Raw genomic sequence first — 17,588 nt, 5'->3', positions numbered from 1 at the left:
TGACAAGGATTCAGATATCAGGTTGGTAAAACTATGTACAAGTAGTATCCTGGCAGAGGGGTTGACGGTAGGGTTGTTACACCAGACAAATTTGAAATGACTTAAGACTAGTAATCAATCAGATAACGACAAAGTAAAGCTTATTAATAGGGTCCGAAAGTTTTCTTTAATTTTTCCACTCCACAGGAAATGATGTAAAAAAATAGAATTTGCATTTTTGATTCTATGTGATTTCTTGACCTCAAACACACGACAAACTTATTCGTTGTACACTTCTTTGCCAAATCAAAAAAAAAGTTGAACAACAACAACAACAACCGAAAAATTGACCCGCTCTTGCCCAGTATTTGATTACCCTGTCATTATTTTGAAAAGAAAGAAAGAAACAACACTAGAATAAACACAATGGCTGACAAATTTCCAGAAATAGACACACCTGCTGCAGGTGGTGATGATGATTACGAAGGTGATTTCTTGTCCCGTGAAAAAGAATTGGTGGGTGACGAATTCACCACAGATCAAGATAAACAGGTGTTTCAAGATGACGAAGATGAAGAAATAAACGAATTCAAAGAACAATTTCCTGAAGTCGACACTAAAGCGCAACCATCAGGTATCTCAGTAACTAAAGGTGCCGATAAATATGATGATGATGATGATGAGTTTGAAGGATTCGAATCCTCCAACGGTGCAGCCAAAGAACTAAATTTATCAGAATCTCAAGCTATTAAAGAATGGAAACAACGTCGTGATTTAGAAATTGAAGAAAGAGAGAAATTAAACTCCAAAAAAAAGGAGGAAATCATTGAAAAAGCTAAATCAACTATTGATGATTTTTATGAAAATTACAATTCCAAAAGAGATAACCACCAAAAAGAAATTTTACTGGAACAAGAAAAATTCATTAGCAAAAGAGATGATTTTTTGAAAAGAGGTACCTTATGGGATAGAGTAAATGAGTTAGTCACTGAAGTGGGTGAATTGCCTGGTGATGAGAGCAGAGATAAAACTAGATTCAAAGAATTATTGACGAAATTGAAAGGCAAAGAAAACGTTCCTGGAGCAGGAGGATATCAAGAATAATTGGAGGTTGTATAAGAACTTAAAAAAAAAAAGCAGATATACATGTATATTTAAATATTACGTAACATTGTTTTACATTATGTAATTTACCAACTTGACCATTGAATTTGCTGATAATTCTTTGTTTTCTGATTCGATATCAGTTTTTTCCGAAGATTTCAAGAAATCATTCAAATTCATGATTTTCCAAATTGCAAAAGTCATCAATGCGGTTTCCAATTTGTTCCAATTCAATCTGGAAACTTTAGTGAATAATGGATGTTTGAACTTGGTAATTCTCCATTTGGATAACAATATCAACCTGAAAAGATACAAATTGATAGAGTTGAAAACATCAGGCTTAATTTCTCGAATAGATTCGTCTCCCGAATAACCCCAACTAGGAATAAGATTGATTGAGTTCAAACCCAAAGTAATCAAACCAGCTGCAAACCCTATTATTTTTGTGTAGCTTTTGAAAAACAATTTCAAATGATTAACATAAAGCAGCTGAATCCAATTCATATTTGTCGTGGTTTTGGGGGTTAACAATCTAAATATTGGCGACGTTAACGAAATCAACAAAATGGAAATCAAATTAACTCCAAATATTAAATTTATAAATGAATTAGATTTATGAGCAACATATGCAAGATAGTCTTGAATGATTGTATTATAGTCTTTCTCCTCATCCTTATTATGCTTGGTCTCATAAAGTCTATCTAACAATTTACTCTTGAAAAAATACAACCCCATACCAAACATCAACACCACATTTTGAAAACAATAAGTTCTGAATAGGCTTATCCAATTAATCCTATTATAGTTTATACCTAATTTGTAATTTATCCAAATCGGGTTTAAAATATATTTCTTCAACAGACTGGATAAGTATCGTTGATTTAATTTGTATTTTGTAGGAGTCAAATAGTTACTTAATATTTGAGCAACTATAGCTGGAAATATGATAAAATGTTTCTGTTCATACAATTGATTCAACCATGGTTTGTAATTGTTCACTTTCAAATATTGTGAATATTTCGGTGATACCAAAATCTTTGTATTTGATGGAGTGTTTAACTTTCCCACATAATTAATGAGCAAATAAATCAATAAATAATCTTTGGGGATCAACTTATTATCAACGGTAGCACAGTATAGAAATATACAGGAAATAGCATTGGCCCATTTATTAAGATGACGATGAGTATTCTCGTCTTTAGTGTTGCTATTTTGAATTAACAACTGTTTGATTGGTTTATTCAACGTGACAAAGTTGGTCCAATAGAGCGAATTCTTGATACGCAATATCTTGAATATGATCCCCCACTTGATCCATTGTGGAATAGTTGGATTTTCTTTAAGAAACTTTTTAACCGACTGGATTATTGACTGACTGTCTGTCATGTTGCGATACTATCCTCCAGATGATCTTTGTAGACATTGTCATCTATTCTTATTTTCTCTCTCTCTTTTCAAATGCATATCGCGTGATAGTGGAGTACTTATCACTAATCACGTGACAATATAATCGACATGTGATAGTTTACAATTCATGCAAGTTTATTTCACACAAAATTTGCAAAACATACTTGAAACCATCAAGTGGATCTGTCATTGACAAGTTTAGATTTAACCTTGGCTATATCATTATTTAGATTAGAATATAGAGAAGAGAACAAGGCTCCGGGTGTGAGCAAGTTTTATCTTCGGGGAGAACTTCCGTTTTTTTAGAGGGGCACAGTTCGCGTCTTAAAAGAAATGAAAATGGGATAAAATAAAATAACACTCTGTGGAATTTCGTGTTGGAATTCAGAACAAGTCATGAACCCGCTCTCACGGTATGTCTGATTGATCGTGTGCGGTTTCAATAAAAGGATACGTAGAAAAGAAAATCAAATATGTTTGAACTTACATTTCAAGTATAAATCCTTTTCAAGCAGTTCCCTTTTATATTATCAATTTTAAACTTCCTAAAATTTTTGCAAAAAAAAGCACTACTGTTTCTCTTTATATATTCCATCACCAACTAATATCACCAAAACTTTTTTGTTCCAAGTAACCAAAGGGGGAGAAACTAAAAAAAAAAAAAATAGTAATCAATACCAAAAGAGATTTCTATTACATTCATACGTCAAACACACAATCTGGGGTTTCTTATATTTTTATTATTATTATTGTTTTCATTTTTGTATCCTATTAGCCATTGATATTACGAATTTTAGTTATTTATTCCTGAATCTTTTCAACTATTGGCATAATAATAGCAGATCATGACAAGCATTATGACAGCCAATTCACCAGAACTCACAAGAACATCTAGTATTAGAAAGGATGATAGAAATTTGAAAACAACACCACGAAACACAACTGCATCGTCCCTACATCAGCCCTTAGAATTCAAAATCAAACGTTCTTCTTCATTATCTTCAAATGCCACCTCATCCTCCGAAACTTCTGTCAAGAGATCAAGTTCTCTAAGAAATAGCACCAGCACAACCAAAGGGTTGAATATATATGCGGTTTCACCTTTACACAACTCTGCCACATGTGAAACACCGACTGAAAGCAAATCGCATCAACGAAAGCTTTCCAGTTATGCCCTGCCAACTTTGACGCAGGTTTCAGAATCTGACTTCCCCAATACTAATCAAAATCTCAGATATGATGTACCGTTACCATCGCAAGACAAATTGATAGCAATGAATATTGACGAACAATTGAGGTATTTAGCATTAAAGGAAATGTGTATTGTTGAACTAAAAGACAATATCAATAATTTAAATAACAAATTGAAGCACCACAACAAGGAATTACATAAATTGCGAGAGATTATACAGAGATCTTTATACAAGGAACTATCATCGGAAAACACAGCCACTAAAAATAATCAATCGCAAAACAACAGACCAAGACAAAACAGTAATCCTAGAGATGAAGCAATTGCAAGAACAAGAACAAGAAGACGATCATCATTATTTCAGGACAGTCGAGAGAGCCACCTAGATGTTTCTAAAAACAATACCGTACCTAATACTTCTACTACTCAAGAATCATCATCGAAACTTTGGAGTGGATTAACTAAACCTCTAGACTTGATACAACAATTTGACAGCATGCTACAAAATGAGTTTGAAAAGTCCTTGATCAATGAACGTGACCAAAAGCGACAACTACACAGTGACAATGGAAAGCGTTTATCGCATCAATCCAAATCTTCAGAGGGTTCTATATCAAGTATCGGGTCTATCAATTCACCATTACAAGCAAAGTCCAAGGCCTTCGAACAGAAAAAGAGTAATATGAATAGCAGAACCACAACCGATGACATGTTGCAGAATGTATCCTCATCCATATGGTCATTTGTCAATGATGTCAAGAACAATGTATTATCATCGTTAAATGAAGTAGAAAGTGAGACACGATCGAAGCCAACAGCAATGTATAACCTCGAAACAGGCTCAGCAGTTGACATTCGAAGGCCACCAAAGCTAACAGCTAACGAAACAGAAGGTGACTCTGATACCGATCTACTAGAGCCTGTGGCAAGTGATGACGAAGATAATCTTGAGACATTGGATTTATCAATTTATAGAAGATGATACAATATTTATATAAATTAATTTATGTATTTATGTGCCTGTTTTTTTTCTTTATAAACCTTGTAATCCTTTGATGATGGCATTTTGTTTCAAATCATCCAACTTTTTGTCGTTAATATCACCAATTGATCTTAAATCTTTCAACATGATATCCTTCAATTTGTCGAAATACACTTCTTGTAACAAATTTCTAATGTTGTACTCCAGTTTTTCCACTAATTGACCCAAATTAATCAAATGGCTCGTTTCTGGATTAATGGCTCCATCTAGTTCAATTGATTGCTCTTGTTCTAACTGTCTGGTCAAGTTACCAGCAAGTCCCAAATTACCATCCACCTGCTTCTTGTTTTCCAAGTTTAAAACAACTGAGGTTGTGAGTTTGTATAAATATTTATTTTTAGATTGTGGAACAACTTCAAAGACATGAATACTATCCCAGTTACCCGATTTGTCTTCTGTTTCTTTCTTGAACAAGACAACACCAGCGAATCCATTTTGTAATGCAGTGGTGGAGTCTACGTCCTCGTCTTCTTCAGAAGTATCCCACAAATAGACACTTGAAATACCACCCTCATAATACAAGTCTCGATAAATGTCGAATGAATCATTAGCTTTGATTTCCAAATCACGCAATATTGAGGAAGGATATGGTGCGTCATTCACATCTTGCAGTGATAACTCAGGGTAATATACATTAGTCCATGGAGAACGATAACTATCTCCATCACGATTATAATCACAACACAAGTAATCTTTACCAGATTTCAAACATGTCGATGTAGTTAATGGAGTATCCACAGAAGATAATAGATCAGCAACCAATTCCTCGTCTTCAGAAATTAATGCACAGATGTTGGATAAATTGGTGGTTATGGAACGTGGATCTAATCTCCTGATTAAGTCTAATGATGAATCAAATTTGTCCATTGATGTAATATGTTAATTGATCAAAATGGGGGAAGAGGCGATATTAATAAGTAGACAATCTCTCTTGATTTTGTTGTGTCGTTTGTAAGTGTTGACTGTTGTTCGTTTTGTTTTTTGTCCGTCGCACAAATCGATCTTCTTGCAAAGTAAAACCGGAAAAAGTAGTATCACAACAAATGTGATAAGTAAATCCTGCTAGTTCTTTCTCTTCACGTAATATTGATACAAAGTGTTGTGAAATTAGTTGTCCGTAAATAGCGGCATTGTTAAATGATTATGTGTGGTAGTAAAGTAGTCACTGTTGAGCCGACACTTCTTGGATTTGCTAGTTTACTAGAAACCAAAAATTGCAACACCTCAGTCATGGGCCAAATCGGTTGATATTACTAAGCAAGTGATTAGTTGGTACCTTGGCATAGCATTAGTAATCAAGTGTTAAATAAAGATTATTAATCAGCTTGGTTATTTCTACTTGATTAAACAATTATAAATACATTGGAGTTTTACAGTCTTATGCATTAATGCCTTTTGACAAACTCTATCACATTATATATATATTAAAGAAAGACCACTTAAGTAATACAAGGAAAATTTTCACTTTGAAATGAAGCTAATATTAATTAAGAAATTAGAAAACGAAATGATAAAGAAATAATAAGAATAATATAAAATGCTAAATTGAAACCACAAACAACGTCTAAGTCATAGTATAGCTTACACCTTTAGATGGTGCATATAAGATAATAGCATTTATGATACCAGCAATCAAACCGGCACATGGCAAAGTAAAGATCCAACCCAAATAACACCATGCAACCATTCTCCAGTTGACGGATTTCCATTCTCTGTTACACAAACCAACGAAAACAGTGGCACCAACAGCAGATTGAGTAGTGGAGATTGGGATTTTCAATTGAGTAGCCATAACGGTAGTGACAGCAGCACCCAATTCAATAGAGAAACCTCTAGCTGGTGATTGCAAAATCAATTTGTTACCCAAGTTAGCCATGATGTGGTAACCATACGTCCATAACCCGACAACTAAAGCACCGGCAGCGTAACACAAAACCCAAACTGGAACTTCAGCTTTAGAAGCGGTAGTGTTGGTAGTCCAAACTAAATATACAGTAGCAAGAGGACCAGTGGCATTAGCAATATCGTTGGCACCGTGAGCAAAAGACATGGTACAAGCAGTGATTGCTTGCAAAAGTGAGTACATGTATTCAATCTTGTTGTCGTAATATTTGGAAGCAGTGTGCATTTTGTGCAAATCACCAGCTAACACATCTTTGGATCCAGCTTGGTTGGCAATAATGTCTTGTCTAACACCATGAGTCAAAAGCAAGAAAAACACTAATGGCCAGTTCTTTGGTGATTCTTTGACCAATTTAACGTAACCAGCAAATTTATTTGGCCATCTTGTGTTTTCACCTTTGTATTCAGCAGTACCAGCAGCAGGTGGGGCAGGTTGTTTTTCAGAATCAACTGGGGCAGGTTGGTTTTGGATAACAGCAGATGTTTTTTCACCATCAGAGTTGGAGTCTTCACCATCGTGAGCTTCGACAACACCAGCAGAAACATCTCTATCAGTTTGAAGGACAACCAAATTTCCAGCTTCATCGTATCTTCTTCCCTTGTAATAATCTTTGGTCAAAGTTTGACCTTCTGGAATTGGTGGAATATTGTCAGTGGACTTGAACCAGTAAATTGGACCTCTGAAAATGTCGTACCATTTCAAAGTCCAGTCTTCGTAAACCAATTTTCTTTTGTAGTATGGGTAAGCAAACAAAAAGTAGATAGCAGTTGCAACACCACCAGTTCCGAAAATAGCACCGACAGTGGTACCAGTAGACAAAGTGTTCAACTTCAATTTTGGACTACCTTTCCAAACGATAAGCATAGTTAAAATGGAAAATGCGACAAACACAAGCAAAGGAACAAGCAACATGGCGTTTCTTAAAGATGTTCTTGGGTTTTTAACTTCCAAAACACCAAATTTAGAAATCAAGAAAATAATAGAAGCAAAGGCACCAGCAATAGCAGGGGCAATGAACCAAGAGGCAATAATTTGAGCAACACCTTTCCAACCCCAAATTATGTTCTCAGCACCTTTGGCAGCAATGGAGGCACCAATAACAGCACCAACAATAGAATGGGTAGTAGAGACTGGCATACCAATGGAGGTGGCAATAGTCAACCAAGTTGATGAACCAATCAAGGCAGTTGTCATAGTCAACATCAACACAGCAGGTTCATTTTTAAACACAGCAATATCAACAATTTTGTTTCTGATAGTATCAGACACACGTGAACCGACCAACACTGCACCCAAGAATTCCATGATAGCGGCCAAAATCATAGCTTGCCAATATTTCAAAGATCTGGATGAAACTGATGAAGAGAAGGAATTTGCAACATCATTGGCACCAATGTTCCAAGCGTCCAAGAACGCAAAGATCATGGCAATTGCAAACAAATAATCAAATTGATGTAAAGCCATTGTATATATTTGAATTTATTTGTTGTTGTTTTTTGATGTTTTTTTTCAACTAATGTAGTAGATGGGAGAATTAACAAATGTCTATTTGATTAGATATCTAATAGTAAAAAAGAAAAAGGAGAATTGAAAAAATCAAGAACCAATTTATTCAAGATAATTGGTGAATATTTATATTCCTGATTTTCAATTTTCCAAATGTAACTAGTTTGCATAATATCAATACACACATGGGACATTTGAAAGAGTGATTCAATTTGTTCTATCTATTAATTGATCTTAATTTTTATTTTGTAAATTAGGAAGAAGAAGAAGAAGATTTACACAAGTTTTCACTTTGGACAAGAAAAATAATTGCAAAATTATTTCTATTGTGTTTTTTTTCTTGTCATAAAAAAAAGAAAGAAAATAATAAACTAAAACTTTACTTAACCTTCGCTTTGTCTTTTTAGGCGCGGGTTGGTACAAGCATTAAGGAAAGGCTACCACCATTACGCGACAGGTTTCATTTGAAACCGTAGTACGGCACCAAAGTTGCCGCAATAAACTTGTAATGAAATCTAACATTTCTTGGCAATTGATATCGAATAACACCTTGAAGAATACTTTTGTCAAATAGATTCTATAAATCTTGATAGAAATGTTTGGATAAATGAACCTCCGCTAAGTCGCAGAGGCCGAGGTGAATTAGTCCAGAAAGTTGTAGTTGTGGTATTTCAAGTTATGGTTGCAATTTACGTTGTATAACTATTATTTAGTTTGTTGATACAGTTTTCTTTGTTTCTTTCATATTTCACCAGCATTGGGAGGAGTTCCATAAAATAAATGATTCATTTCAGCAAAAAAAGTACAACTTTAAAAATGATATCTATGAATAAATATCAAGGAAGCATGTTTGTCGTTGGACAAAGACCAAGGCGACAACCTAAAGCGTTGTGAATGATGCCAAGGCATTAGTGGTACAATAAACGGCACAACTCGACTACAAACCAATATAAGTGAGTGTGTCTACTACTATTATCCTTTACGCTCCCCCCTTCCCTCCCATGAAAAAAAAAAGCACCAAAATCCAAAATCCAAACAGTGAAATTGCAACCAAGAAAAAAAAAATCACTACATTAAACTAGTTATCAAAGGTTATTTAATACTTTCTACTTGAGAAGCATACAAGGTTAAAATTACTCAAAAAGGACTTTCAGTACAAGTTTAAAGACCAATCTTGCAAGGAAAAAGTATAATTTTGAAAAAGTAAATGGCTCAGTAGCCCAAGCAATTAAGCTGGCATTAATGTTTACACCAAGTTAAATAAAAACTCTACATCTTTAAAGAAAGCGGTATAATTGGTTCGAGTCTAGAATAGTAAACAATCAGGCGATCAAAAAATACAAAAAAATAGAATCAAGTACGAGCTTAAAGATGGTGACAAATAATATTACCAAGCTTTCCTTTCACAACGTCTTCAATTTATTTTTTAGAAATCTAGCATTATACGCAAAGTCAATGCATGCTTTAATGGCAACTATTTGGGATTGAAACGTGGGCAAGGGGTCATGACAATTAAAACTAGAAACGAATACTTGGAACAATATTATCTTGTATAATACATGAAAGTGGTATCAAATACTATTTCATGATATGACAATAATTGACTATTGAATCTTGTGGTCAGTAAAAATGACAAAGGGGATTTTAAATTGCCGTAGATTACATTCGTCTAAATTGAATCTGTTCATGTACATTATTCCTTATTTCTTTGCGCTTTTGTTTAATTGCGGCCACTATTACCACTGTAGAGTTATTTTTCTTTACTATATGCCAAATTTTTGGTATAATCTGAATAAACAAATATTAACACCTAGTTGAGGGAAAAAAAATTTTCGAGAATACTTTCCATAAGAAGAATGGCGCCATTCGAAAAGTTTATATTAGTAGTAGTGAGATTATATGCTTTCCGTAAAGAGGATTTAGTCACACTATACTTAAATAAATTGGAGTAAAGCCTAATTCTTTGTCATTAATCATCATAATAATTACGTAAAGAATATCTTAATGCTAAATAAGATGAGCATTTGAAAACCTTAAAGTGACTGTTGCCTTTGGATTACCAGATTAATGGAAAAGGAATTTACCAAATTTTTTAAAAAAAATCTAACACAATCAATTAATTAAAGCAGAATTGAATAAAAATAAAAATCAAATGTGGAAAAGGGTACAATCATTTATGCGTTTTTCTTGTCAAACAACCACGTTGGTTGTTCTTGTTCATATCGTGCAAAATGTAAATAAATTTCTTCTACAATCTATATTAAAAACAGATTGTAGAGTCGACATGTCAGTGGTTTATTTATTTATAGATATCAGTTCATCAATTTATCTCAGGTTGATAAAAAGGCGGGCCTGATGGACTATATACATTCAAAATCTGATCGAAATTTACTGCGGAGAGATAATTTGATACACAAAACAAAAAGAACTGTTAGTGTGACTTTAAATTCTTGTTCATAGAAGAATCCTTGATTGAGAGCTTAAGGCCCCCACGTGGTTGCAAAATTAAGGTGTTGGTTGCGATCACCTGCACCTTGTACAAAAGAAATATTTTACTAAGACAATTTATTATTATTACTGAAACCTCGAGTAAAAGGTTTTGTGTCATATTTGGGGAAGAAAAAAAAATACGGCCCCGAATGACAAATAGTTTTGTCCACTTGTAATTTAAGATGAAATAGTTTATTTTCAATAATAATAGCAAGGCTAAAATAACAGAAACGGACTACGACCCAAAATTAGTAATAAAGTACAATCAATAATAAAAACAAAGAGAATGCCGTACAAAACTTAGTTAATTATAAAGGTAACTTTAAAGCATAAATTTCATTTGTTTCGAGTCCACCGATAACGTTGATCAAAACAAAGACAATCCAAAAACAAATGAGAAAGTTAATAAAGCTCGGAATTCTAATATATGTAAATTTTGAAGCATACAAAGAATCGTACAATAATTGTAGGCAACTACGATACAAAAGAATGAACTCGAACAATAAACAACTGAAATTAAGAAAAGGTTGCAAATTCCGGTTATCTCGAAAACTTTGAATGTAGGAATAAAATCTCTTTTATTGTAACAAGCCATCTACAAACAAACCTCAGTGGTTAATCAAAGAAATTTAGTAAGACTAATAGAAACAGATTTGAAACCGCAACTGTCCATTGAAGTATTATTAGGAATGCCAATATGAGTTCTATGTTTCTCTTCACTTTTATGTGGATTGTAATTTGCATTTTGACTTCACACCATTCTCAAGATATTGCAAATAGATTTACTGAGGTAATCTTACACTTCAAAATAAAAAAAATGACATATCTTGTCATTTAAAAATATCACTTTTCTTTTTGTTTGTCTTTTGAGGTTGCAATATTTTTATTTATTAAGCTTTATTGTAACATTAATGAGTCTCTCTTTTTCCATATTTTTGAGAGAAAACAGTTCCAACGTTATTTCCATCTCAACACCAGCCATTCATAATTGAGATTCAAAGTTTTTATCAGCCTCACATTGAGTAACCTTTTTTAGGTCTGATATTATGTCGGTATTCAGAACCTTATAATACAGTAGTATTTGTAGATTAAAACTACATTAGTCTAGTTAGATGTCGCAAAATGTTTTTTTCCAATACTCTTCAAAGTTTACATCAAAAAAATTGGTGAAAAATTGATAAAAATAAGCATTAACCAAAGTACCGAAAGATAACGCAATTTTATAAAATTACAGAGAGTCAAATCGTTCATTAACATAATTAATAAGCAAAATTAAATAGCAGTGTATTTGTATTGGTTATGCAAAAAGTATATAGACGAGTTGCTTTGTTTTGATCACAAGCATAAGGATATTATTTTGACCTTAATCTCCTGGGTAATGCCAATTGGTTGTCATCCTTTGTAGTAACCCTTTGATACAAAACTACTACTTAACTATTTAGAACCAAAATATTTATACCAGGAAAATCGTACCTTAAATCAATATACAAAAATTTGTTAAGGGCAGTTTCTCAAAGCTCACATTCTTCACCAGTAACACTCTAAGCTAAACATAGTAGTCTCATTTATAACTTATAACCAAACCAAGATGGTATTCAATTGCTTAACATGTACTCCACAACCACCAGTAGTAAAATCTTTCAGGTAAAATCTGATTCGCCGGGCCAAAATAATTCATGGATAGTGAGATATCAAATTGGGGAAAAAAAAATTGAGAAAGAATGGGGAACAGAAAAAAAGCAAATGAAAAGAGAAGAGATCTTTAAGTGAACAAGAACTTCTTCCAACTAAAATTTCTGCTTGTATTTCATCTTCTTTATAATGATTATTCGAAGGCAACTAGCTACATTAACAAAATCAAGACCAACTCCAGTTAAGAAAACTTCCGATGCTACCCGAAAAAAATATGCATTTTACGATTTGGTATTGCGTACACCTTCACACCCACAGCATCCAATAGAAGCAAGCTTAATGTCTGCAAAGGACTTGACTAAACTAAAAGCTCATACAAAGACTAGATTTGTTGGGAATTACACATTAGACAACTTGTCTCCTGAAGAAAGAATAGCCAAAGTGTTTGGGGGTAGAATCAAAGGAGAAGATAGAAAGGCATCAAGTCGTATAGATCGTGGAGAGTCTCGAGTCATTGCTGGGATCACTGTCCCTGCAAGACCGCCAGAACCAGACAATTGTTGTATGAGTGGATGTATTAATTGTGTATGGGAGTTATTTGATGAAGATTTGAAAGACTGGGATGCAAAACGGAAACAGGCAGCTGAACGTTTAGTGTCTCGAGGAGGCCGTTGGCCAGAGAACTTTCATCCTCCATTAAAACATTTGAAAAGAGAGAATTACCCAGTGTCATTGGCCGATAAACTGGATAAAGAAATCAGAAAAGAGATAGCAGGAAAACCAGGAAAAGGTGACGATGATGACGACGACAGTTGGGGATCTGTGCCTGTTTCAATTCGAGTATTTGCTGAAGTTGAAAAGAAGTTGAAGCAAAAGAAAAGTTTGGCATCAAGCTAGATATTTATATATGTATATGATTAGACCAACATAAAACTAGACGTCCAAATATTTATTTATTTATTGATATATATTCTTATTTATTACTGTTATGATCTTTTGATTCACACAGAGATTTAATCCAAATCAATACCTTTTGTTTTGTAGAAATCTTTTGCTTCTTCAATTTGTATTTTCAATTCTTTGTATTTATGTTCTTTGTCTTTGAATGTAACAATTCCCCAACCTAACGTTGATAAGGCATAAGACCCAAATGTGACTAATCCCCACCATGGCAAGTATGGCAATATTTCATCGTGTATTTTAGCTGGAGTTGGAATCACACCTGTGATAAGAGCAAAATAAATAGCTGATAAGGCAAAAATTGTTAATCCTGTTTCAGTAGCTTTAGTCATTCTTATAGTTAGACTTGTTAAAGGGTAGTTGTGTTAATTGAAGATATGCTGGAAAACTATACTTTTCGTTGTTTTTTTTTTTCAATCTAGGTCGGGTGTGCTGTTATTTTTTTTCTCTCTTCTTGGTTCTTAGTATTGGATTATACGTGTCTGTAACTACGCGAAACTACTTCGTCTCAGTTTTTTGTTACAAACAACTTTCCGTATAGACCTGAGATTTTGTCAGCTTGATTGAATGGAAGAGTTTACTAAAGTACCAGAAAGGTGTTTTATAGATAACATGTAGATATATAAAAATGTTATATTACAAATGACTTCCAAAAGAAACTGTACGAATTTTGCTGTTTATTAAAAACCAGTTCCTGAAAACTAGTATCCTAGCTTCAGTACATTTAGCCCACCTAAATTGGACCTATGACAAGTTCTACTTTCCCGACAATGCTAATATAGAGCAGTTTCTTCTTCTTCTTCTTCCTCGTCGTCTTCATCTAACTCATCGGGACCGTTTCTGTCCTCGTGCATATCATTAGCCTCTTCTTCATCTTCCTTATCCTCGATATAATTGGTATTGATAATCTTGTGTATTTTACTTTGATCAATGCTTTCTTCATTTACTAATTGTTTCAATTTGTACCTCATTATACGTCTGATTACCTCCATTGTTTGTCGATTGATCCAACCGTCTTGAGGATCACATACATTTCTTAAAAAGTCCTCACCCATACTACTCTGGTGGTCTTGAATTATACTAATTATGTCTGCATCCATGATATCTCCTATTTGGAAAGTAGCCACTGAGGGTAACGAAACTCCGTTAAACAATAAATTTTCGGGTATTTCAACCACTTCTAAAGATCCCTGCAAAGAAGGAGGAACTATCATCTTGGAATCATCGGTAGTTGTCCCCTTTTTAAACCCAAGCACTCTAAAATACTCAGTTTGAGAACTCCAATAAGATGGGTCATGTACAACATCGAGTCCATATTTAATGTTACAGAATCTCCATGGACCACTTTTATAAGTATAGGCAACATATGGCAAAGCATGCTTTAAAAATTTCTTCATATCTTCTGGAAGTATGCTATATAGTTGCTTTCTATTCCAGATTGGTTTGATTTCAAATAATGCTTGTAATTTTCTGATACATTGCACTAGTAAAAGCTCTGAACTATTGACAGATAAATTGGCGTTAGACAACTTTTCCCAGTTCTTTCTAATTTCCTCTACCGGTTCTTGCGGAGTCGGGGTATTATAATCTATCAAAAGTGTATACAATTTTTGACGATTCTGGTTTGAAATCACTTTTACCTCACCATGTATATCTCTGACTGTTGACGTACCAGGATTCTGTTGATATTTGTAATCAAACGGAAATCTGATTGAGGATAGTATTGGTGGTGGAATCAATTGGTGATCGTTATTTTGGAAATAGTTTTCAGATAAATTAACATACCCCTGCCAGCCTTTATGCTCATCAATGTACTCTTTAATTTCATTTATTCCAGTATGGTTAATCATCGCTTTGTTAAACTTTTGCACAAATGAGTTATTCCTTGTAGAAACTTGGAAGTCTGCCATTGCTTTAAACAGATATGTTTTGTCTATGATTGCCACGGGTTGAATCCGTTCTCTGGGTGTCAGTTTATCTTGGTTATTAAGTTCAAGTAATTGTTGAATGGAATATGATTCGTTATTTTTTGGTAAGCTTTTTTTGGGGATTTTGATTTTCATCAATATTCTTTCTGAATTATTACTCAGGGCTTGTATTGGGTGATGGAATGGATCTTTTCTTAACCTCAACTCCAATGGATGTGATTCTCTGATTGATGCCCGTATCAACTCCTCTCCACCTAACATATCAACCGCTCTAGTTACATTGTGCACATTTAGTGGAAGATCAATAGCTGCCACATGGGGGATATCCATAGAATGTTTATCTGGCTGTTGTAGTTCAGGCATAGTTGTTCTGATTGTTTAACAAGTAGTCTTGACAGATGATATTGGGCATTTGTTTATTCTTTTTTTTCTGTTTACACTAGCTCTGTCGCATTACTAGACTCCACTACTCCGAATGAATATATACTGAACTTAAGATGAACACATCGCTAAATGGCCAATTTAACACTTTTAGAATAACACAAGCTAAACAAGATCCAGCAAGGCAAGAATGTGGAATTTACCTTCCAATTGCCAGTTTTGGGGCTTGAGATTGACATGCAGAATTCTTTGACTACAATGTTAACATTATCATTCTTGATCAGAGCAAAGATACAACAAAGAAAATGAGAATATGTTACATCACATATTACATAGTTTTAAAAGAGATTTTCTTTTCCCCGGAAAATGTCTTTATTGTTAAAAAGGTTGAAGTTGTAACCGGAATTAAAAAGCAGGAGGTTGTTAATTAAAAATCAACTATATTTGGTAGCATTGCGCGGTTATTGCGCGACTAAATGCAAATCACACATTCGCATGTAGGCTCATGTGAGCAATTTGATTGGTCAATGGTGTATACATACTGCGGAAAACGAAATCTGGAGTATGAACAATTTGAACCGAGAAAGAAAGAAAAGACTTGAACAAATTTTTTCTTCCACATATCCACACTCCCTTTCTCTCTCTTTCTTCCCCCTGTGTTCCGAGAGACTGTGATTCAGTTTGCTCAACAACGAAATTTTCAATTTTATAAAAATTGACTTATTTTCTTCTTCATCATTTTTTTTTCCCTTTCCTTTCCTTTTCTTCTTTTCTTCTTTTTCTTCTTTGTAATTGATTTTTATTCATTCAATTGACAATTGCATCTATTCATAAAAAATGTTTTCAAAAGTTGCTACTAGATCATTTTCCTCTTCTGCTTCCAACGCCTACAAAGTTGCCGTTTTGGGTGCTGGTGGTGGTATTGGTCAACCATTATCTTTATTATTGAAATTGAACCACAAAGTTACTGATTTGGCTCTTTACGATATCAGAGGTGCTCCAGGTGTCGCTGCTGATGTTTCCCACGTCCCAACTAACTCCACTGTCAAAGGTTACAACCCAGATCAAATCGAAGAAGCTTTGACTGGCTCTGATGTTATTGTCATCCCAGCTGGTGTTCCAAGAAAACCAGGTATGACCAGAGACGATTTATTCAACACCAATGCCTCAATTGTCAGAGACTTGGCTAAGGCTGCTGCTGATTACGCTCCAAACGCCGCTGTTTGTATCATTTCTAACCCAGTCAACTCTACTGTTCCAATTGTTGCTGAAGTTTTCAAATCAAAAGGTAACTACAACCCAAACAAATTGTTCGGTGTCACCACTTTGGATGTCTTGAGAGCTGCTAGATTTGTTTCTGAAGTTGCCGGTACCAACCCAGTTAACGAAAACGTCCCAGTTGTCGGTGGTCACTCTGGTGTTACCATTGTTCCATTGTTGTCTCAAACCAAACACAAAGACTTGTCTGGTGAAACCAGAGATGCTTTAGTCCACAGAATTCAATTTGGTGGTGATGAAGTTGTCCAAGCTAAAGATGGTGCTGGTTCTGCTACTTTGTCCATGGCTCAAGCTGGTGCTAGATTCGCTGGTGCCGTTTTGGACGGTTTAGCTGGTGAAAAAGATGTCATTGAATGTACTTTTGTTGACTCCCCATTGTTCAAAGACGAAGGTGTTGACTTCTTCTCCACTAAAGTCACCTTAGGCGTTGATGGTGTCAAGACTGTCCACCCAATCGGTGAAATTTCTGACTACGAAGAAGCTCAAGTCAAAGAAGCTAAAGACACTTTGATCAAGAACATCAAGAAAGGTGTTGACTTTGTTGCTCAAAACCCATAAGCACAGTTTAGCTTTTAGTTATGTATATAAAGTAGAATATATTTATTGACTTCGAAAGTATTTTGTACTGGTGAAAAAGGAGGGTTTGGATACGTATTTTTTTTTTCTTCAAGGTTCCCCAGACGTCAGATATTTCTTTTTTATGCGATTGCTTAATAATTCGTGGCAGCCGAATCTTTGTATGACAGAGGAAAAAATAGGCGGCGACAAATCGAAAAAAAAAAAAAC

At 34.4% G+C, this 17,588-nt stretch overlaps 9 protein-coding genes across 9 annotated transcripts; 4 read left to right on the top strand and 5 right to left on the bottom strand. All coding sequences in view use genetic code 12, as the record gives it.

Moving 5' to 3' along the window:
* Positions 1–405: 405 nt before the first annotated feature.
* On the top strand, positions 406–1,083 carry CLC1 (Clc1p; the record flags this gene model as incomplete). The annotated part of the gene is made up of 1 exon (XM_717573.1): positions 406–1,083. The coding sequence occupies one exon, from the start codon at positions 406–408 to the stop codon at positions 1,081–1,083; it is 678 nt and encodes a 225-aa protein (XP_722666.1).
* Positions 1,084–1,155: 72 nt separating this feature from the next.
* CAALFM_C401970WA (uncharacterized protein) lies at positions 1,156–2,469 on the bottom strand (the record flags this gene model as incomplete). Its single annotated transcript, XM_717574.1, has 1 exon — positions 1,156–2,469. The coding sequence occupies one exon, from the start codon at positions 2,467–2,469 to the stop codon at positions 1,156–1,158; it is 1,314 nt and encodes a 437-aa protein (XP_722667.1).
* Positions 2,470–3,335: 866 nt separating this feature from the next.
* Positions 3,336–4,664, top strand: CAALFM_C401960CA (uncharacterized protein; the record flags this gene model as incomplete). Its single annotated transcript, XM_717575.2, has 1 exon — positions 3,336–4,664. The coding sequence occupies one exon, from the start codon at positions 3,336–3,338 to the stop codon at positions 4,662–4,664; it is 1,329 nt and encodes a 442-aa protein (XP_722668.2).
* Positions 4,665–4,715: 51 nt separating this feature from the next.
* Positions 4,716–5,591, bottom strand: CAALFM_C401950WA (F-actin-capping protein subunit beta; the record flags this gene model as incomplete). The annotated part of the gene is made up of 1 exon (XM_717576.1): positions 4,716–5,591. The coding sequence occupies one exon, from the start codon at positions 5,589–5,591 to the stop codon at positions 4,716–4,718; it is 876 nt and encodes a 291-aa protein (XP_722669.1).
* A 697-nt stretch (positions 5,592–6,288) lies between these two features.
* PHO89 (Pho89p) lies at positions 6,289–8,091 on the bottom strand (the record flags this gene model as incomplete). The annotated part of the gene is made up of 1 exon (XM_717578.1): positions 6,289–8,091. The coding sequence occupies one exon, from the start codon at positions 8,089–8,091 to the stop codon at positions 6,289–6,291; it is 1,803 nt and encodes a 600-aa protein (XP_722671.1).
* A 4,353-nt stretch (positions 8,092–12,444) lies between these two features.
* On the top strand, positions 12,445–13,152 carry CAALFM_C401930CA (uncharacterized protein; the record flags this gene model as incomplete). Its single annotated transcript, XM_717579.1, has 1 exon — positions 12,445–13,152. The coding sequence occupies one exon, from the start codon at positions 12,445–12,447 to the stop codon at positions 13,150–13,152; it is 708 nt and encodes a 235-aa protein (XP_722672.1).
* A 116-nt stretch (positions 13,153–13,268) lies between these two features.
* Positions 13,269–13,547, bottom strand: DPM3 (Dpm3p; the record flags this gene model as incomplete). The annotated part of the gene is made up of 1 exon (XM_019475364.1): positions 13,269–13,547. The coding sequence occupies one exon, from the start codon at positions 13,545–13,547 to the stop codon at positions 13,269–13,271; it is 279 nt and encodes a 92-aa protein (XP_019330909.1).
* Positions 13,548–13,988: 441 nt separating this feature from the next.
* Positions 13,989–15,506, bottom strand: CAALFM_C401910WA (transcription factor TFIIIC subunit; the record flags this gene model as incomplete). The annotated part of the gene is made up of 1 exon (XM_717580.1): positions 13,989–15,506. The coding sequence occupies one exon, from the start codon at positions 15,504–15,506 to the stop codon at positions 13,989–13,991; it is 1,518 nt and encodes a 505-aa protein (XP_722673.1).
* Positions 15,507–16,361: 855 nt separating this feature from the next.
* Positions 16,362–17,360, top strand: MDH1-1 (malate dehydrogenase; the record flags this gene model as incomplete). Its single annotated transcript, XM_717581.1, has 1 exon — positions 16,362–17,360. One exon carries the CDS (start codon positions 16,362–16,364, stop codon positions 17,358–17,360), a length of 999 nt encoding a protein of 332 aa, XP_722674.1.
* Positions 17,361–17,588: the final 228 nt, after the last annotated feature.

The sequence above is a fragment of the Candida albicans genome, chromosome 4, assembly GCF_000182965.3.
Source record: "Candida albicans SC5314 chromosome 4, complete sequence".
Classification (NCBI taxonomy): Eukaryota; Fungi; Ascomycota; class Pichiomycetes; order Serinales; family Debaryomycetaceae; genus Candida; species Candida albicans.
This window is presented reverse-complemented; position numbering and strand designations above follow the sequence as displayed.